Here is a 20,521-nt window from a genome sequence, read left to right on the forward strand (position 1 = left end):
TTTGAGATTAATATTTGAATAGATTGAGTAAAGCAGATTACCCTCCCCAATATGGGCAGGCCTCATCCAATGAATTGAATTTCTGAATAGAACAAAAAGGCTGAGTATAAAAGGAAACCCCTCAAATCTGACTGGTTTTTTTTTCCAGCCTTTGGGCTATGACCAAAACATCAGCTCTTTTAGGGTCTCCAAGCCTGCCAACTATTGGACTGGAATTTATACCATTAGCTCTCCTGTTTCTTACACCTTCAGACTTGAACTAGAACTACACAATGGTGGGACTGCCCTGGTGGTCCAGAGACTAAGACTCGGTGGTACTCCCAAAGCCTGGGATTCAATCCCTAATCAGAGAACTAGATCCCACATGCTGTGTTAACTAAAAAAAAAAAAAGACTCCACACATGGCACAAGAAGATCAAAGGCCCTGCCTGCCACAACTGAGACCTGGCACAGGCAAATAAATAAAAATAAATTATTTTTTTTAAAAAAGAACTATACACTGGCTCTCCTGGGTTTCAGATCCGCCAGCTGCAGATCTTGGGAGTTCTCAGCCTCTGTAGTCACAGGAGCCAACAATTTGTAAGTTCATAAACTTAATCTTTCAGTTGAGCTCTCTCTCTTCATACATATATGGTGCAGAGGCAGCTGTCTACCAGAGAGACGTGACGTGAGACTCATCTGTGATGAGGGGCCTCATGGGTCTGGGTCTGCTGTCAGAGCTGAGTCCTGAAGGCCACAACCTGTCTGTGTCCTCCTGATTCTCAGGAGGCCTACGGTCCTCTGGGATGTAGGGAAGCCTCTGCTCCAGTATGGGGCAGGGAGTGCTGCTGCCTGAAGGGGAAACCCTCAGGAACCTGGAAGGACCCAGGCAAGGAGTCGTTAGTCTGAGTCAAAACGGAGATAGCAGGGAGCAGTCTGAAAGGCCCAAAGTTCCAAATTATAATGAAGGAAGGAGGGTTTTCTGTCACTGGAGGCCTCTAGGTCTGGGCTGGGAAGGCTCAGCTCCTCCAGACTCCTCCTTGGACCTGCCTGGAATTGTGGTTTGTGTCTGTTTGATGCCCCACTATAAGAATTCTATGGGCTACACTGGGCCTGTGACTTTTGGAGACCTCACACAGAGAAGGCGCGGGTCACCAAAGGTGGAGGGTTTGCCTGGAGGGTTCTGACTGATGAGGAAGGAATGCAAAAGAGGCTCTACTTCCAGCTCTATTCCATACTGCTTTTTTGGCTTGGGGAAATTACTGAACTGTGTCTGGCCTCAGCTTTGTTATGGCCTCCATAAAGGAGGCTTAACAGACAACTTCTGGGGCATTATTTCCACAGGTATCTGGAAGGATGGTGGTGATGATAAATACGATGGTGAATTTTTTTCTTGTCGAATTATGGTTTTTAGGGTATAGCTTATTTTTGTTTGTTTTTAAATTTGTTTATTTTTAAATGAAGGATAATTGCTTTACAATATTGTATTAGTTTCTATTATACATCAACATGAGTCAGCCATAGGTATCCATATGTCCCCACCCTCTTGAACCTCCCTCCCACCCCTTTTTTCTTTTTTTTTTTTTTTTAAATTATTTATTTATTTGACTGCACCAGGTATTCGTTGAAGCATATGGGATCTAGTTCCCTGACCAGGGATTGAACCCAGGGCCCCTGCATTGGGAGCACAGAGTCTTAGCCACTGGACCACCAGGGAAGTCCCCCCTTTTTTCTTCTTATTATCTTTATTTTTTATTTCTTTATTGAGGTATACTTTTTTTTTTTTCCAAATGAATATTTCTTTACTGTGGCCCTGCTGTGTGGCCTGCAGGATCCTAGTTTCCTGACAAGGGATTAACCCACGCCCTAAGCACTGGACTGACAGGGAAGTCCCAAATGCAGTATAATTTATATACAATAAAGTGCACATATATTGAGACTTCCCTGGCAGTCCAGTGGTTAAGGTTCCATGCTTCCAATGCCAGGTTTGATCCCTGGTCAGGGAGCTAAGATCCCACATGCCCTGTGGGGCAGCCAAAAAATTAAAAAAAAATTTTTTTTATTGCACATATCTTAAGGATTGTTTAATGAATTTTGACAAAAGTCTAAAGAAATACAACCACCAGCCAATCAAGTCATAGAACCTTCTCATCATCCCCAAATATTCACCTGCGCTTCTTCATAGTCAATCTCCTCCCTTTACCCTTGGCCCCAGGGAAAACTGTTCTGATTTATATCATTCTAGGTTAATTTTCACTTTTCTAGAATTTCACATAAGTGGGACCATACCATATGAACTCACTTGAGTCTGACTTCTTTTGCTGAATACAGTACATTTGAAATCTGGTGGTGGTATTGTGTATATCAGTTGTTCATTCATTTGTTTTTTATTATGGTAAAACATACATGACATAACATTTACCATTTATTCATTTAACTGTATACATACTTCATTGGCCTTATGTACATTCATAGTGCTGTGTACTTCTCACCACTATTTCCAGATTTTTTTTTCATCCATCTTGAACTAAACCTCTGTACTCGTTAAGCAACAACTCTGTATTTCTCTCTCCCCAGCCCCTACAACCTGTATTCAACTTTCTGTCTCTATGTGTTTGCCTCTTCTAGGTACCTCACATCAGCGGAATTATACAATATTTACTCTTCCATATCTGGCTTATTTACTTTGTGTAATATTTTCAATGTTTATCCATGTTGAAGCCTGTGCCAGAATTTCATTTCAAGGCTGAATAATTCCATTTTGTGTAATTACACTGTTTACCCATTCATCTGTTGATAGACAAGTGGATATGTTCAGTTCTTTTTATTGTTGAGTAGTGTTTCATTGTATGGCTATACCACAATTAGCTAATCTGTTCATTTGCTCATCTGTTGGACATCTGGATTATTTCCAAACTTTGGCTGTTATGAATAAAGCCCTTGAAGGGACGCACAGTCCATTTCTCTTGGGTTAATACTTAAAAGAGTGCAATGGCCGGATCATATTTTAGGTATAAATTTAGTTCATAAAGAATGGCCAAACTGCTTTCAAAGTGGCAGGAAATTATCAATGGATAAGGGTTCCACATTTTCCTCAGTTTTTAATTGTAGCCTGTCTAGTGGGTGCTGCTGCTGCTGCTAAGTCGCTTCAGTCGTGTCAGACTCTGTGCGACCCCATAGACGGCAGCCCATAAGGCTTCCCCGTCCCTGGGATTCTCCAGGCAAGAACGCTGGAGTGGGTTGCCATTTTCTTCTCCAATGCAAGAAAGTGAAAAGTGAAAGTGAAGTCGCTCAGTCGTGCCCGACTCCTAGCGACCCCACGGACTGCAGCCTCCCAGGCTCCTCCATCCATGGGATTCTCCAGGCAAGAATACTGGAATGTGTTGCCATTGCCTTCTCCAGTCTAGTGGGTGCAGGGGAGTTCTAATTTGTATTTCCCTGATGAATACTCATGTTAAGCATCTTTTCATGGGCATATTGGCTATTTATCTTCTTTTGTGAATTATCTCTTCAAATCCTTTGCCCTTTTAAAAAAAAAAAAAAAGGAGGGCTTAATATATTCTTTTGCAATCAATGTCTTCCAGACACTATGCTCACTCATGCTCGTAACTTTACGCGCTAAGTTAAGTCCGCCCTGCCCAGCGGCAGAAACAGAATAAGACTTTGGGTGCCTAGGGAATTCAGCACAGATTGGATCCAGACGGCTAGGCGGTTCCTGAGCACGGTCAGTGACTGACCTCTACAGCTCGATCGCTCAGTGATTGGCTGAAGGAGCACTTCCGCAAGCACTTCCGAATTCCGGCCCGCCCGAGCCTCGGTGACTGGCCGGGCTGGCCTAGCGCGAGTCCTCTCGGGAGTTGTAGTTCCTGAGGCCCTGCTGAGGACGCCGGGAAGACCCATTGGGCGGAGGCCGGGAGCGGCGGTTGTGTGTGGTCGCGGCCGCTGCCACCATGTCCCGCGTGCCGGTCCCGTGCCATGTGAAAGGCACCGTGGCCCTGCAGGTGGGCGACGTGCGGACCTCCCAAGGCCGGCCTGGTGTGCTGGTCATCGATGTCACCTTCCCCAGCGTCGCGCCCTTCGAGGTGAGCAAGCCCTGTGGGCGCGACCGGGGCTCCTGGGCGGGGCTTATCTGGGAACTCGGGCGTGTCCCAGGCGATGAATCGTTTGCTGAAAGCCTTTGCGGTACCTCGCCCATAATAATCAGTTAACCATTTCTTTATTCCTTTTATTAACACATACTAATTAGAATGCAGTTTCCTCTAATCTCACTTCAACATCTCTCCCCTATGTCCAGAACCGTGTTAACACGGAAGTGCCAGAATAGTAGGCTAGGTGCTCGAAATAACAGTTTTGAACCAAACAGAGGTGCGAGGTGATTTTGTCCTTGGCCACTGGCTAGGTATCATTTGACAATGAATTACCCCCATACCTGCTGCCTGCCCATTCCAACAGACCCTACTGTTCAACTCAAACCTCATCAGGATCTTCCCAGTGGCTGCAGTTTCCAGACTCCAGTTACCCTTCCACATCTGCTGGTTGTGTGAATGGACACTGCAGGACCTCAACACAGGTCAAAGTCCACTTTCTAATGGCCTGACGTTCAGAGCCACTTTGTGTCTTTGCCCTCCTTGCCTCTTGTCCGCACCCACTTTGTCCTGTAGTGTATGGTTCGCACTCAAGCTGTTCCTTTCTCTAGGCTGGGAGACTTCATTAAAGTGCCTAACCCTGGAAATCCTGATTCTGTAGGTCTGGGGTGGAGCCTGTACACCTATACTTTAAAAAATTCTCCCTCCAGTATATATATATATATATTTTTTTGCCACACCACGTGGCATGTGAAATCCTAGTTCCCTAGCCAGCGATTGAATCCCAGCCCTGGCAGTGAAAGTTCTAACCACTGGGCCACCAGGGTATCCCCTCCTTGATTAATTCTGATGGATATCCAGTGATGAGAACTACTGTAGCTAGGCTGAACCACTCTCTGTCACAGGCGTGTGCCAGGTTCACTTCTTGGTGCTCCTTTGTATATGCTGCTTTTACATTTTCTACCCTTTGACCGTCCACTTGAGGAACTCTTCTGTACATTTTCTGACTCCTCTAGAGTTAGGTAGGGCTCTGACCTCTGGTAGCATCATGGACATGCGGCGAGACCTGAGATCATGGTTTGTTTGCACGATGTGCTCATTTAGACTGAGTTCTTTTAGGAAAGCAAAGCCCCCGTGGGTTCTTATTGAAATTGTTAGATTGATGGAAGAGTCCATTTCTCAGTGGAGGAAGAGGTGGTGCTTTTGAAACCCCTTCAGCCCTGGACCTTTGTCTGATTTGTTGTGGTGGGTTGTGTGTGCCCTAGTTGCAGGAGATCATGTTTAAGAATTACTACACAGCCTTTTTGACCATCCGTGTTCGCCAGCACACCTCAACACACACTCCAGCCAAGTGGGTGACCTGCCTGCGGGACTATTGCCTGATGCCTGATCCGCACAGTGAGGAGGGAGCCCAGGAGTACGTATCGCTGTTCAAGCACCAGGTCAGCTGGGACTCAGCATGGCCAGGGCAGCCCAGATGAGGGCTCCCAAGGGGCCTAGGGACTGGGGCAGGATACACGCGCGAAAAGGGATGGGCAAGGCTGGTCTGAGTTGTGGTTCTTTGGTAAGTGTCTTGGAGGAACTACTTTTCCTTCTCCAAGGCCTGGGGAGAAGGCCCCTCGGCTCGATGCTGGTTGGCTCCTGGGCAGTGAGCTGGGGCCTCTCTGGGTCTTTGTGTGTGTGTGTGTCTGTGTGTATATATGTCAGATGCTGTGTGACATGGCCCAAGTACTGGAACTGCGCCTGATTCTGCGACAGCCGTCACCACTGTGGTTGTCTTTCACGGTAGAAGAACTTCAGATCTTCCAGCAGGGACCAAAGGTGAGTGACCAGCTTGGAGCTCTTGGCTGGCCCTTTCTCCACCGGGCTCCTAGCTATGGCTGGAAGGCCTGGGGGTGTGGGTGGCAGTGGATGGGTAAGGATGGGGAGACTCAGAAGGGGTCCTTCAGGGAAATTAGCCAGGTGGGAATTCTGGAAGCTCATGATGTGAGGTGAGGGCATGTCCTCATATCCCCTGACTTTGGGGGCTACTTGTCTCTTTCATATATGGAACTTTCATGGACCAGAATCTGCTTCTGACCCTTGTCTTCATGGAGCTTCCTTCTGCACAGCAGAAGAGCTTACATAGTCTATGTGCCCCTGGATCCTGAGGAGGATTTTCTCAGTGTCTGGGGCTCAGGGGCCCTTCTCTCTGTCATCAGGACCTTGGGCTCTGGTTCCAGGGCTCTCCTACTGTGCCCCACTCAGGGCAGTACCCTTTGCTTTGCAGAGCCCTTCCATGACCTTCCCCAAGTGGCTGTCCCAGCCAGTGCCTTGTGAACAGCCCATTCCCCTTCTTGAGGTAAGCCCTCGCCCTGGGTGAGAACCATGTTTGAACAGCCCTGGTGTCCAGCACAAGCCCAAGGGGACACCTTTCCACAAGAATCTGGGGCTGGACCCAGGGCTCTTGGTTCACCCTGTGGGACCTCCCTTCTGGGATCTGAGGCATCTCTGTGTGGGGCTGGGCTGCCTACTGCACATCAGGCCCCATCGTCCTGTTTCACAAGTCACCTGGGAATGTCAGCTGGAGGGCCCCACAGCCCCGCTTGGCCTCTCTGGAGTTCTAAGGGCGCTGCTGGGGAGAGACCCATGGCCACTGACCCCTTCTTCTGGAGCAGGGTCTCCCAGACCCCAGCAGGGTATCCTCCGAGGTCCAGCAGATGTGGGCCCTGACAGAGATGATCCGGGCCAGCCACACCTCCACAAGGATCGGCCGCTTTGACGTGAGTGATCGCTTCCCTCTGCCGGGCTCCCGTTGGCCTGAGCAGGTCAGGTCTGATGGTCTTTTGTGTTGCAGGTGGATGGCTGTTATGACCTGAACTTGCTCTCCTACACTTGAGCCGTGGCTCGTAGTCAAGATGTTGGCCGTCCATGCCCACCTAGGCCCGGTTTGGACCCCCATCAGAGGCTGAAGTGCTGTCCCCATGCATTCCAAGTGTTGCCTGCATGCGCCTTCTGTCAGGACCACGTTCACAGAGTCAAGATCCCTGGGGGCTCACTGTGTTGCTTTAGCATGAGCTCCTAGAGGGGATGCACTGTGTCCTCAGCTGACTGCAACCTGAAACTCCTCCTTTTCCCTAAAAACACTCCAGTTCTGTTACTAAGAATCCCTCTGTGCCCTCTGTTTCCCTGCCAAGCTGCACATTCCTGTCTTCTGCCTGCTCTTGCACCCCAGAGTGCAGCAGGCTAGGGGCACCTCCCAGAACCTTGGAAGTCGGCTATATTAATAGCTTGGAAGCTTGGGGGAGAAACAAGAATCCTATTTCTTCCTTCTGCACCTCCTAATGGTCTCTCTCCCTTTGTGTTATGCCCACAAAAAGAAAAAATTCCTGTCTAAACCCTTCTGCTGCTCGCCTAGGGAGCCACACAGGGCTGGGAAGTGGGGCAGCCCAAGTCCCTTGGTCCCTGAGCTGGCTCCTGGATGTGTCTTCAAATGGGTCTGTCCGCCTGTTGGGTCTGGGCGGGTGCCTCCGGCAAGGGTGGGGCCTGAAAATGAGTCCTGGGACCTATCTGCCATCTGATGGAGCCCAAAGCACATCCTTGCCCCTCCTCCATTCACCCCCTTCTATAAGCCATGCTCAGTGTGACAAGGGATCAACCTTGGTGGGGAGGTGGGTCCGGGTGAGGGTTCTCAATGGTGTTTTTTGAGAAGCTGAGGTTTCCTACAACCCCAGGCCAGCAGCTGAATAAGACAGGCTGTTTTCCTTATGAGAAAATCTTGCTTCTCTCTGGTTTTTCGTGGCTTTCTTCTGGGGGCTATCGGGAGGCAGTTCGGCAACATGTGTTGGACCTGGCCAACTGGATGTCTGTGGCTCAACAGCTTTCTGGGGGAAGGTCAGCCACCTTTTGTGGTCACCTTCTGCTCTCTGCCATCAGAGTTCTTGCAGGTGGAATCTGCCTGCAGGGTCATTGACTTAGCCCCATTCAGCTTTTGCTAAGAGGGTAATGATCACAGTCTTGTGCTCAGGGAGTAGTAGCCCTCAGTGTGTATGCGTGGGAGGGGGGAGGTCCCTGGGATGGCAGACCTCCTGCACAGCTGTGTCCCCAGCACAGGGCCTAGTGTGCAGCAAGATCAATAAATACCTGTGGAATGCATCCCTGTGCTGGCTATCTGTGTTCGCCCAGGGAGAGAGAAGACCCTCCCAGGAGGCCAGGTTACAGTGGTATTCTGCCTGCCAGGCTGGCTCCACCCTCTTGTGCCCTCTCCACCCCTTCCCCTCCCCCTAGGTGACCTTACAGGCCTGTTGTCCCAAACTGGTGATTCAGGCCTTTCAGCCCTTTGCAGAACTTTGGCCCTTTGGAGGCAGGGCAGTCAGCCAGGGGAGGTCTAGCCCCCAGCTCTATTTCTGAGTGGCTTCACTGGCTCCCTATCTGCCCTGATCAGATGGAAGAAGCGCCCAGGGCTATTTCCCTGCAAGAGGAGTCAAGGCACTGTGTGTGCTAAAGCCCCGCCTGCCCTTGGGGCTGCCCACTGCTTGTGATTCCCCCAGGGCGGGGGGAGAGAGACCTATTTAAGCAGGGCCTGGACTACATCTCCCAGCGTGCCTGGCAGAGTGGTGGCCTCTGTGCGTCGGCTGTACCAGTTGTGAGCAACCATGCAGCGGGCTGGGAGCGTGCTGTCCCGTCTGGGCTCTTGTCTGCAAGCTCTCCCCTCGGCCCCATGCCGTTCGCTCAGTTGTGCGCAGGTGGGCCGGAGGCTGCTGGGTTGTGTTGCCAATCTTGGAGGGTGGGGGAGGGGAGGGGGCTGGGGTCTGGGGCCTTGGTGGCACTGAGCCTGGCCGCCTGCAGGACGTGCTCCACAGGACACCGCTCTATGACTTCCACCTGGCCCACGGCGGGAAGATGGTGGCATTCGCGGGCTGGAGCCTGCCCTTGCAGTACCGGGATAGCCACGTGAATTCACACCTGCATACACGGCAGCACTGCTCGCTCTTTGACGTGTCACACATGCTGCAGGTGAGCCGGGGGAGTGTGCCCACTGCCAAGCCTAGGGTCCTTGCCATCCACAGCAGTGCAACCCTTGGCTTTCTTTGCTGGGAGCTGGATGCCCAGGGCAGCCCTCTCAGGAGAGTTGGAGGTTTCAAGGGTGTAATAATGGACTATGGCCAGATGAACTTCTCCTGCTCATCTCCGCATCTCATCTCTCCAGCCTGCTCCCACTTAAGGCTACCTCAACGTCCCGGGGGTTTCTGGGGCTACCACTGATTGTCATCCACTGTTCTGAGTGTTGGTTTGGAAGAGGGGGTATTTTAGGAGGGTGCCAGGCCCTTTCAAGTTCCCTAACCTCTCTCAGTGCATCTCTTGAATTGGTGGATGTGGGGGAGTTAAAGCGGGGATTCTGCCTCTGGCAGAACAAAAAGACTAGTCAGGCACTTTGGCTGAGTTGGACCGGGCTGTGGGGGGAGGGAAGATGCTTCCTTGTCCATTGCCTTCTAGACTGTAGCCTTGACGCTTTTTGATCTCTTTCCCAGACCAAGATATTTGGCTGTGACCGGGTGAAGCTGATGGAGAGTCTAGTGGTTGGAGATATTGCAGAGCTGAAGCCAAACCAGGTGGGGCCCCTCTTTTATTTCTGCTCAGTGGGTGTCCTTAGATGTGAACCAGCAAACCCGTCTGAATCCTGGCTTCGGGCCTGGGGGCACAGAACTAGAGCAGACATAGCTTCTCAGGGCCTGTATTCTTGGAGGATGGAGTCCCTACAGGGCCTGGGCTGACCCACTTTGCTCCTTGCGCTGCCATCCCTCAGCCCTGCACATGAGGGTTTATGAGTCTGTGGTGGCAGGGTGGGGCCAGGGGTGGTCTGCCTCACACTTGACCTTGGCCTCTTGGAGCTGGAGGTGATGATGCTCCACTTTGATATTAGGGAGCCCTGTCGCTGTTTACCAACGAGGCTGGAGGCATCTTAGATGACTTGATTGTGACCAGCGCCTCCGAGGGACACCTGTATGTGGTGTCCAATGCTGGCTGCAGGGAGAAGGACCTGACCCTCATGCAGGTACAGCCCCTCGGTGTTGCATTCTAGGTACCCTGTCCTCCTTTTTCACAGAGTTGCATCCTTGTCCAGGACAGACCTGGAATGGATAAGGGGTTCAGACAGTGACTCTATGAAAGAAAGCAGGCCAGAGTGGGCCCTCCAGTGTTGAAGGAGCGGGGGGCAAGTAGGGAGGTGAAGCTGATCATCCTAGGGAAGTGAGCGTCCTCTGGTGAAGGTGGAGGGCTGGAACCTGGTGTTAGAGCTTGCAAACCTGGGCTAGAGTCATCCCTACCATTTAGTAGTTACATGACCTTGGAAGATGAGAACCCACTGTGCTGAGCTCTATGGCACCTGGCCCATAGCAGGTGCTCAGGGAAAGGGATCCCGGAGCTAATGGGTTATTTCTTTCCTTTCAGGACAAGGTTAGGGAACTTCAGAACAAGGGCAGCGATGTGGCCCTGGAGGTGATGGATAATGCTTTGCTGGCCCTGCAAGGTAAGTGGGCCAGGCTGGGCTTGCCGCTGACCTTCGCCTTCCAGATTTCCTCTATTGCTTGCATGAAGGCTGTGCCTGGGTTAGGTGAGGGTGTTGCAACCTAATTCTATGTTTGGTATCATGCCCTCCTTATACCTGCCACGAGGCTCTGTGGGCAAGAGCATCTCCTTCCATCGACAGGGTGGGGCTTGCTCAGGGCTTGTTCTTGTCCCTGAGGGTTGTGATCCAGCTCCCTGGGGCACTAGGACCCGGACACTTGGTTACTGGCTCCCTGGACCCAGGTCCCACTGCAGCCCAGGTGCTACAGGCTGGTGTGGCTGACGATCTGCGGAAACTGCCCTTCATGACCAGCGCTGTGATGGAGGTGTTTGGCGTGTCTGGCTGCCGCGTGACCCGCTGCGGCTACACAGGAGAGGACGGTGTGGAGGTTGGTCAAGAAGTAGGCATGGGGTGGTGCCGGGCACAGGACTCTGGGGCCAGCTGCCCACCTGCTCTGTCTGGTGTCTCTTGCAGATCTCGGTGCCATCAGCAGAGGCCGTCCGCCTGGCAGCAGCTCTGTTGAAAAACCCCGAGGTGAAGCTGGCAGGACTGGCAGCCCGGGACAGCCTGCGCCTGGAGGCAGGCCTCTGCTTGTACGGCAACGACATTGATGAGCACACCACACCGGTGGAAGGCAGCCTGGGCTGGACACTCGGTGAGCTGGGGTAGCACTCAGGGAGGGGATACTGAGGGTCCGGGAGACCAGCCAGCCCAGGACTGCTTCCAAGGTTGTGTAGCCTGGAGCAAGGGACACAGCCTCCCTGAGCCTTCATTCTCTGAAGGTACCACAGTGGCTTTGCCCAGCAGATGCTGAGGACTCTCAACAGAGGTGAGGTGGGCAGCACAGCCTTCAAGACCAGGGGGCAGGAGGTGGGTGACTAACTGCACTGCAGGGGAAGGAATCGGGTCCAGGTGGGGCCTGAACGAAGGGGCCTTGATGGATGGATGTTGTACACGTGGGTGTGCTCAGTCGTGTCCAACTCTTTGCGACCCCGTGGACTGTAGCCCGCCAGGCTCCTCTGTCCATGGAATTTTCCAGGCAAGAATACTGGAGTGGGTTGCCATTTCCTACTCCAGGGCATCTTCCCAACCCTGGGATTAAACCCGTGTCTCCTGTGTCTCCTGCACTGGCAGATGGATTCTTTACTACTGTGCCACCTGGGAAGCCCTGGAGGGATGTTACTTGGGGTCCTTGTTGCTGGGACCTTCTGTGGTCAGAGGTCTGATGGACGGTGGCTTAAATCTGTTGTGTTATGCTCCAGGGAAGCGCCGCCGAGCTGCTATGGACTTCCCAGGAGCCTCAGTCATTGTTCCCCAGCTGAAGAGCAAGGCACAGCGGAGGCGTGTGGGGTTAACATGTGACGGGGCTCCCGTGCGGGCACAGAGTCCCATCCTGAGTCCAGAGGGTACCGTGATTGGTAGGTGGACCAGGGAGGCTGGAGAGCCTTGTCCCTCCCCTAGGAGGGCGGGGGCCCTGGGCTGGCAGAGGGGTGTTGACACACGGCCTCTGCCCGGACAGGTGCTGTGACCAGTGGCTGCCCCTCACCCTGCCTGAAGAAGAATGTGGCGATGGGTTATGTGCCCTATGAGTACAGTCGGCCAGGCACCCCGCTGCTGGTAGAGGTGCGGCGGAAGCAGCAGCCGGCTGTGGTCAGTAAGATGCCTTTTGTGCCCACAAACTACTACATCCTTAAGTGAGGATGGCTGGGGGACAGGGCCCTTCCCTCCGGGAGCCTCACTGGAGGGCATCTACCAGGGGTTAGTCAGGAAGCTAAGGCAGAAACACACCCGAGGTGGGTGGCTAGGTGGATGCTGGTTCTCGTCTGGGTGAGCGGGGACACACCACTCGTTGCTGCCTCATCCGGTTGCCACTATATCTTCAAGAGCGCATTTCTGAGTGATGGACCAGCCCATGTGCCATTGACCCCTCTCTTGCCTGCTGGAGAAAATAGATTCTGGTATCTCATCCTTCCAAAAGGCTCACTTCAAGGGGGGAGAAAGCCTGCCAAACCTACCTCACCATGGTTTCTCACACTGCAGTGCCGCCTACCTCCTCGAGTTCACTGGCCATGAAGGCAAGCCGTTGCCTCTCCCCGGGCAGGGATGTGATTCCTGACTCATTGAGGGTTGGCCCAGTAGCACTGTGGGGCCCGTGTATAAACTCGGGGATGGCTGAGGCGGGCATGGATCCACTCTTTTACATTCTCCAGTTGGCCCAGACTGCTGCCCAGTAGCCAGCCACGCCAGGCCAGGCTCACCAGCTGTTCTGAGCCCCAGGGCTGCTGTTGACAGGCTGGGCCTCCTCCCGGCTTGCCTTATCCTGGGCTGACCTTCACCCCGGGACTTATTATTGGACTCCACAGACTACGAAAAAAAAAAATTAAATGAGCTTCCTTCCTTCTTGTTCACTCGAGTCTCTAGCTTCATTGTTCTCTGTCCACAGGCTTCCTGGGGTGCCAGTCTAATGCCGGCCTGCCTGGCTGAGGTTCCAAGTGGGTTCCCCTTGAGGCAGACAGCTCTATAAGAACTAAAGAGGTGCCCCTATTGGGCACCATCACGGCTGGCAGGAAGCGGACATCCCCTTTCCACCTCTGCAAGTCTGGGTGCTCAGGGGCAGCGGCCCCCAGGGTGTTCCCTCCCGTTTCCGCTGTGCATGCGCACTCCATCCTGTCTGAATAACCACACAGTTGATGCACTTCCAGGTTTAATAAGCCACATCCTCAGCTGAGCCTGGGGTGAAACGTGAGACTGATTGTGAACGTGGTGTTTGTTGTCAGTGGGCGGGCCCGAGGCTGCAGAACCATCATCCCAGCACCAGTCCTCATGCACGAGCTCAGCACAGCCCTACTCCCGTGCACACTGCAAAGATGGCCCAGGCTGCCAGATGGCAATGTGACATTTATCAGAGAGGAAGCAGGCAGTGGGACACTGAGGTAGCTGCTGGCCCAGCAGAAGCAGGCAGAAGTATGACCATTGGGGAAGGAGGCAGGTCTGGGCCCACACTGCTCATCTGGAGCTCCTGTGGCCCACTGTGGAAGTGGCAGGGCTGCCTAGCGTACAGGCAGGACGAAGCTCCTCTGGTTCTGGGTAAAGATGGGAAGTGGGGAGGCTGCAGGGCACGATGGGGCTGCTCTGCACTAGCTGGTTCGTGTGTCCCTGTGACTGGTGGGGCACAGATCCACAACCCCATGGGCACTTAGGCAGTGGGGGTGGGAGGTCACCCGAGACTCACCCTCTTTTAGGTACCCAGCTTCCTTCCAGGAGGGATTAAGAGGAGTATGAGTATGATGCTTGGGAAAAGAACTTACACAGCCTGACTCCCACCTGGAGAGGTCCAAGGAGGTGGGTGTTTGGTGCCCCCTGTCTTATACTAGAATGGCCAGCTAAGTACCACAGAATATAAGGCTGTGTCCAGGCCAGGATTCCCTGGCTCCCTGCCAGCAAAGCAAAATCAAAGACATACAGCAAACTCAAGGTTCAGGGGAAAACAGACCTGCCTGAAAAATCTCAGAGGTGGTCAACCTCAGGTTCCCTCTCAGGGACAAATCTCTACAGGATCACATCCCGGGAGGATGGGAGGAGGAACAGGAAGAAGCCAAGACAGAAAATGGACTGTTGGCCTGCCCAACCGCAGAGGTTTCTGAGCTGACCCCTGAAAGGAGGAGGAGGTCTCTCCTTAAGGCACCCAGATCAGGGTAGAGGCAAATTCTTTACTGGCCCAATGCCTGGGGCTGCTGAAAGCAAGGCCAAGGGCAGTGGAGGCCCGGCCCTGCGAACACTGGGGTACACCCTGCCCCCAACCCCATCCCTTCTGCCGTCGTCACTGGGGTCTGGGCAGCAACAGGACTCAGTGTGGGAGCCAGCAGACCTGGTGATATCCCTGGAGACCCCTCTGCTGGCTTCCCTTATTCTCTGTGAGTTTTGAGAGGTTCATTTGCTGCTGTTTCCCTGAAAGTGACAGAAGAGAAGAGTTAGTCCATGGACAGTACAACAATCTACTTAAGGGGGCTGAGCTGGGCTCAGTAAGGCCACACTATAACCTAGACCTCTCCGCTGAGCTTCCACAGCCCTCACTGGGGTGGGAAAGGGTCCACCACCTTTCACCTGCAGGCTTATTCTTCCTCCTGTTTCTCCACTTTGTGCATGGCACTCCCATCCTTCACCAGTTGCCAGGGACAGAAACCTGTGCAGTGGCAGGCCTCCTAACTGGCCTTGTGCCCTCTCTATTGGATAGGGTGTTCCAGGTCCCTCCATGCCTTCATGTTTGACCTCTGACGTCACAGCCTTGTCTATCCTTCCAATATGTCACCCTTGTTCTTGCCTCCGGGCATCGTTCTGTCCATTCTCTGCTTGGTACACCGCCTCGCCTTTGCCCTTCATTTAGGTGTCTGACTTGGAAGACACCTGCTCCAACAGTCCTCACCTCTGCACCGCTGCCCGCCCTCCCTTTAAACCTCTAGCTTCCCCTCTGAGCAGGGCCTGGGTTATTGTTCTCTGGACCCAGTGGGGACCTGCCATGTGGTAGGAGCTCAGAGATCACCTGAATGAATGCTCTGATTAGTGACTTCATGTTTTACACATGAGGAGCTGATCCTGAGGAGGCCAGTTGGGGCACCAAGGACAGAGGGTCCTGCTTTTCCAACTGAGGGGCTTACAGTGGAGTGGAATCCTCCAGACTTGCCACTTTATCTCTGAAATTATGACAATAATGTCATCTGCCCCACAGGTTACTGAACAGGTTATGGATGGGCTATTCAGACATCGGTGTCACGAAGCCTGAGGTCTATTGCAGGCCCTGGAATGTGCTGCGAATGCCACTAAGCTGGCGGATTCCTACCCTGAGAACTCCCTTCTCCTGTCCTCAGCTCAGGAGTGGCTTCTGCCTACTAAGCGCATGGGGTAGAAATCAGAATAGATTTACTCACCAGGAAGGGAAATGCGTGGAGCCATCAGGTGTGGATCCGTTCTGGCCGCCCAGACCTGGGGGCAGGAACACATCCAGAAATGCAACAGGCTGGGGGTGGGTATCTGAGCAGGCATCAGCCCAGGTCAGTGGTATAGTTTGATAGACAGAGTAGTGGAAGCCCTAAGGGACTAGTGGTATTGTCTGATGGGGGGTTCGAAGGAATTTATACGTGATGGGTGGACTGGTGGGGTTTCCGGTGTGAAATGATATGTTGACATGGGTCAAGGGTACAGCGTTAAGTTGTGATGAGGTTCTCAAGGGATCAGTGGTAGTCTGGGGGGGATTCGGGGGAGCCCAAAGGTACAGTCTATGGCGAAGGGGGTGTAGCCAGCCCATGGAAGTTGGTGGGGAGTCTCACCTGGGCGGTGATACAGCCCGGTCACCGTACTCCCGTAGAACCCCCACGCCAGCTGGATGCTCAGGAGACTTAACACCAACCAAAGCAGCAGCAGCTTGAAGAGAGTCACGCGCATGTCTTGCGCCTCCCACTCCCGAAGGAACTCGCTGCCGAGGGCGCCCAGCGCGCCCAGCACCGTGGCCGGCAGAGCCTGCAAGGACTGCCCAGACCAAGGCTCCGCCATGACTGCCCGGCGCCTCACCCGGGGGACTGTCACCGCTGTCCCCACTGCGCAAGCGTCTGGTCTTCCGGGCCCAGGTCCGCTAGTGCGCACGCGTAAACCTAGGCAAGGCGCGTCTACCTTGCTTGCGCGAAGAGTTGGCAGTTTGGGGCGGAGTATCAAAACCGCGCACGCGCACCTAGTCCCAGACTGCTAACTTAAAGGATGAGTGACTCGAGGAGTATAAAATAGCAACCAGGTCTTTTATAGCCCCAGAGTTCCCGTGATGCCCCACGCGGCTGCAATGATTGGTTAAGCGCCTTGCCTTTAGGGTGTGGACGCGCTCCTGAGCAATCGTGGCTGAACTGGAAGTGCGCGCGTGCGCGGGGCCGCGACTGGGACCGGCTCGAGCCCGCTGGGCACGCGGGGGCGCGCACGTCGTTCCCCGCCCTCCCGCCGCCGTCGCCGCCCGCTCTTGGTTTCTCGCGCTCCCCGCCCGTCGCTTTCCGTCGGTTGTCTCGTTAGTCAGCCGCCGCCTCCTTAGCCACCCGCCGTAGTCTTCGAGCTTGCGACTCGCGGACAGGCGTCCTCGGCGCGGAGAGGCCGGACTCGGAGTCGTCGCCTGAGGTGAGTGAGAGGGTTCCCTCCTGGCGCCGCGGCGCCCCGGGCCCGCCCGCCCGGCACTCTTCCGGCCGCCCGCCGGCCGCCGCCCCGCCGCGGCCGCGCCCCACCTGCTGCTCTCGGCCGGCAGCACCAGGACCCTGGCCCCTGACCCCGACTCCAGGCCGGGGACCCAGGCCCGGCTTCCCAAGGCGGCGGCCCCGCCCGCGCAGTCCCCGGAAGCGCGCCCCGCGGCCTCCCGCGCCCCTTCCCCCGCCCGGCCAGGCCTGCTAGAGCCCAAGCCGCCCGCCCGCGGTCCCCGTCGCTTCCTCTCTTAGGGCCGCGCCGGGCAGGGCGGGGGCTCTGAGCCGGGCCCCACGACCCGCCAGGCAGCCGGCCCCTGGGAAGCGCGCGTGGCTGTCGGAGTTGAAATGGGAAAGAAACTCTTTACAACTCCATTTTGGCTTTTGCATTTAATATGGAACATGAATCACCGTTTTATACTGCGTGAAGTCCAGTTATGTTTTGGATATTTTCTTTTTTAATGCAGTATTCTTTGAGGTTTTGTAAGTAAAGCATAGTGTTGAAATCTTAGAGGTTAGGATTCTTCGGTATTGAAGGGAATTTTCCGGTTGAAAGGAACATTTTTTTTTTATGATTTAAACTGTAGAATCAAAATAAAGTAATAATTTGCTTAGTCTAAGTTGCTACCTTGATTAGGAATCAGCTAAACATCTGTGCTTAGTTACCTATTAGATCCAGTTACAAGTTCATTAAATGGCACCATTTGCAGTCAGTTTGGTCAAAAGCATGTTTAGTAGTTTATAATGGAAAATTGGCATTCTTTTTACCTGGAGTTGGTTTCACTCGTGTTTCTTAATAGTCCTGATTGAACATTTTTACCTCTGTTGGTAACTTGTTTGCCTCTTTTTGTGTTTTAAGTCTTTTTAAATAAATCTTTCTTGCAGGTGTGTAATGGGATTATATTCCTGCCAGATCTGAAGGGGGAAAAATACTTAAAAAACATTTCTTTTAAATGTTGTTTGTGGTGAGAATTTTTCTGCCACTTAGTGTCGCACACCCAGATGTGTAATGCTTATGTACCAGTGCTTGATTGTCACTTTAGACATGGCTCAATTGCGAGAGATGTTGTTTTGAGCGTTTGGCACAAGTTACATTGTTTGGACTGAAATACAAGATTAGTTCTTAATTGTAAAGGATAATTAAGAAAGATCTCTTTTGATAAATTGCCTTAAGTAGTACTTCTTTTTTTTTTAGAGCACTGGTGGGTGGCTCTTGGAGACATAAAATATGTAAGATTAAAAAAATATATGTATATATAACATGGAATTTGGTTTTAGTCAAAATCTAGTCTTAGATTTATAGCCTCTGTTCTCATAAAAATCCATACTAGAGGCAAGAAGAGATTAGGAATCCATTAATTTTTTTCATTGATCAAGAATTTTAGACCTGAAAGGAATCTTCAGGACCTGTAGTCCCAACCTTATTTGCAGATGGGAAGCTGAGTCCCAGAGACTTCAGTAAATTTCCCACAGTTGTATGTCTAGTCAGGTGCCAGCCAGAACTATTTTCTCTGTAAGATCTTCTCCATGTCCTCCCAAACAGCTTGCTTAGAGTCAGCTAAAATTCAGGACTTTCAGCTTATTCTAGTGTTTTTCTTTTTATGTATTTTTTTTTTTTTTATGTGTTGAGAGAATCTAAACATTTTTCCAAGCAAAGTTCAATTCTTTAGCTTTTCCTCTCCTTTCTGTAATTTGGATGGTCCTATAGCAGTTGATTGAAATAGGTAAATAAATATACAGGGTCTCTGCTTGGTGTAGTTTCTGGTTTTAGATGTTATGGCCTTTTCAAGGGACCCAACTTCTTCCGGAGGCAGGACCAGGCTCCCCTGCTCCAAATCCAATGTAATTAAGCCCTGATAAGTTGTAATAGGCAACTGTGGGCTCTTTTGACTATTGATTTGAGGTGGGATGGGGAGAAACAGCGTATATCAAGAATATAGTTTCATATGTATGTGGTGGTGGTTCTGCTGGAGTGTTTCCAGCCCTGATTCCTTTTTTGTCAGTTAACTGCTTTTTAAAAGTTTAACCTGGGAGACTTCTGGTGGTTCAGGGTTAAGACTGCAGATCCAGTGCAGAGGGCACAGGTTCAATTCCTGGTCAGGGAATTAAGATCCCATATGCTTCATGGTGTGGCAGAAAAAAAAGTTTAACCTGGCCATGTGGGGGTGTAAGTTATTAGGAGAGTAAAAACGTAGATCTTCAGGTGTTTCTTGTTCATAGGGTGGAGTCCAGGCAGTGGCTGGAGGAGGTGGATTGCTACTTTGTCCTGGAGCTGAGAGATTTATGTTAACTTTGCCAGAAGAAAGACTGATATTTCAACTTTAAGAGCACTAATTTGGATTTGCTGGGCTTCCATAGATAGCACCTCGGGTTTAATTGCATTGTGTCTGCTAGTGATAATTTTAAACGGGATTGAACATAATCACTGGATTTTAATCACATATTTGTCATTTAAAAGGGAATTGAAAGGAGAAAAAAGGAATTAAGGGAATTTCTTCTTCCCTTACCACTTAGTTTATACCTTTATGCACCTGGACTGTAGAACTGTTTGCTTGCATGTTTACATTAATGTAACCAAATTTTAAACTTGTGTTAATGTTTCTTCCTATAGTCGGCTCTTTGGGGACATGCTCATTGTTAAATACTTGTGAGATTAATAAATTAAAATTTTCAAGACAGTTTGAAGTTAGTAATTACTGTAAAATTCCTATTTCAAGTGACTCATTTTTAACCTGTGGTGCTGTAGTATTAAATAAGGGCCTTGTATACTCATAATTATGGTAGTCATGTGACCAAAAATCAGATAGACATCGAAGCTGCTCGTTCTGGGTGTTGGTCTGAGTTTATTGGTGCTTCCTCCACATGATTCGGAATACATTTTTATAGCAAATAATCATCAAAAACATGAGATACTCTTAAATCTGAGCCAGTTTGTAGTTGATAACAGATAAGTTGTTTTTTTTTTTTTAAGAGGATGAGTAAAGTAAAGGTGCTTAAGCATATTTATAATAGCATCTTAATATTCCAGTAAAGGGAAAGAGAATGTAAGCAGCCAGTGGAATAAGTTTGCAGTGTAGTGAAGGGAAAAGTAGGAGGTAAAATGAAATTAGAGAGGTGGGCAGGGACCACACCATGTAGAATCTTTTAGGACATGGAAAGATTTTGGATTTTTTTTTAAGTGAGGATGATGATACGATCCTACATTAAACAGTTAGAATCATTCACCAACAGTAGGGGATATATCTGAATCCACTCTGACTTCAAACAGTAAACTAATACTGATCATTTCTGACCAAAGTATCAGAAGGATTTCATATTATTAATGTCTTTAGCCTAATGACTTCAACCTGTGTTTTTGACGCCATTGGCTTTTGGACAGTTGTCTTTTAGTCTGCAGTTTCTCTGTAATGCCTGTGTTAAAAAGGAAATGTGATTTGATAAAACAGATCATTCAGATGTTCATGGTAGGCTGGGTGGTAGGCATACAGGTGTTCATTGTAAAATTCTTTTACCTGTGTTGTGTGTTTATAATGCTGTGTGTTGCATGTTATAATTTTGGAAAATTTACATAAAATTCATCTGCTTTTGATTTTAGCTTTTAAGAGGGCAACGTTAATTTATAACATTCAGAAAATAAGGTTGATACTGTGCATTTTGTTGAGTGAAGGAGGCCAAAACATTTAAAAGTGGTAACTTCGTGGTAT

At 51.1% G+C, this 20,521-nt stretch overlaps 4 protein-coding genes across 13 annotated transcripts in view; 3 read left to right on the forward strand and 1 right to left on the reverse strand.

Moving 5' to 3' along the window:
* The first annotated feature begins 3,871 nt into the window (after positions 1 to 3,871).
* NICN1 (nicolin 1, tubulin polyglutamylase complex subunit) lies at positions 3,872 to 8,198 on the forward strand. Of its 4 annotated transcripts, none has more exons than XM_081525645.1 (6): positions 3,872 to 4,061; positions 5,330 to 5,506; positions 5,772 to 5,885; positions 6,334 to 6,405; positions 6,722 to 6,826; positions 6,901 to 8,198. In XM_081525645.1, exons 1-6 carry the CDS (start codon positions 3,930 to 3,932, stop codon positions 6,940 to 6,942), a joined length of 642 nt encoding a protein of 213 aa, XP_081381771.1. In that variant the 5' UTR covers positions 3,872 to 3,929; the 3' UTR covers positions 6,943 to 8,198. The 4 variants fall into 4 exon arrangements, with proteins under 4 accessions (XP_081381771.1, XP_081381772.1, XP_081381773.1 ...); XM_081525646.1 differs by having other exon boundaries at positions 5,336 to 5,506; XM_081525647.1 differs by having other exon boundaries at positions 5,390 to 5,506.
* On the forward strand, positions 6,941 to 13,355 carry AMT (aminomethyltransferase). Of its 5 annotated transcripts, none has more exons than XR_014064186.1 (10): positions 6,941 to 8,788; positions 8,892 to 9,059; positions 9,575 to 9,655; positions 9,967 to 10,098; positions 10,494 to 10,572; positions 10,854 to 10,999; positions 11,086 to 11,266; positions 11,394 to 11,445; positions 11,874 to 12,029; positions 12,131 to 13,019. XR_014064186.1 is itself a non-coding variant. In XM_081525606.1 (10 exons), exons 1-10 carry the CDS (start codon positions 8,699 to 8,701, stop codon positions 13,133 to 13,135), a joined length of 1,245 nt encoding a protein of 414 aa, XP_081381732.1. In that variant the 5' UTR covers positions 6,941 to 8,698; the 3' UTR covers positions 13,136 to 13,355. The 5 variants fall into 5 exon arrangements, 3 of the variants coding, with proteins under 3 accessions (XP_081381732.1, XP_081381733.1, XP_081381734.1); XR_014064185.1 differs by having other exon boundaries at positions 11,394 to 11,440; XM_081525606.1 differs by lacking the exon at positions 11,394 to 11,445 and adding an exon at positions 13,055 to 13,355 and having other exon boundaries at positions 12,131 to 12,261.
* TCTA (T cell leukemia translocation altered) lies at positions 13,303 to 16,189 on the reverse strand. Its single transcript, XM_081525656.1, has 3 exons — positions 15,936 to 16,189; positions 15,537 to 15,591; positions 13,303 to 14,559 (listed from the first exon to the last, which is right to left on the reverse strand). The coding sequence occupies exons 1-3, from the start codon at positions 16,156 to 16,158 to the stop codon at positions 14,517 to 14,519; spliced, it is 321 nt and encodes a 106-aa protein (XP_081381782.1). The 5' UTR covers positions 16,159 to 16,189; the 3' UTR covers positions 13,303 to 14,516.
* A 446-nt stretch (positions 16,190 to 16,635) lies between these two features.
* Positions 16,636 to 20,521, forward strand: part of RHOA (ras homolog family member A) — a 47,319-nt gene continuing 43,433 nt past the window's right edge. For all 3 annotated transcript variants that reach the window (XM_081525652.1, XM_081525653.1, XM_081525651.1), the window contains exon 1: positions 16,636 to 16,761. The gene's annotated coding sequence lies outside the window, so the exon portion shown is untranslated. The remainder of the gene's footprint in view (positions 16,762 to 20,521) is intronic.

The sequence above is a fragment of the Giraffa tippelskirchi genome, chromosome 9 (assembly GCF_054371585.1).
Source record: "Giraffa tippelskirchi isolate mGirTip1 chromosome 9, T2T-mGirTip1v1.2.pri, whole genome shotgun sequence".
Taxonomy (NCBI): domain Eukaryota; kingdom Metazoa; phylum Chordata; class Mammalia; order Artiodactyla; family Giraffidae; genus Giraffa; species Giraffa tippelskirchi.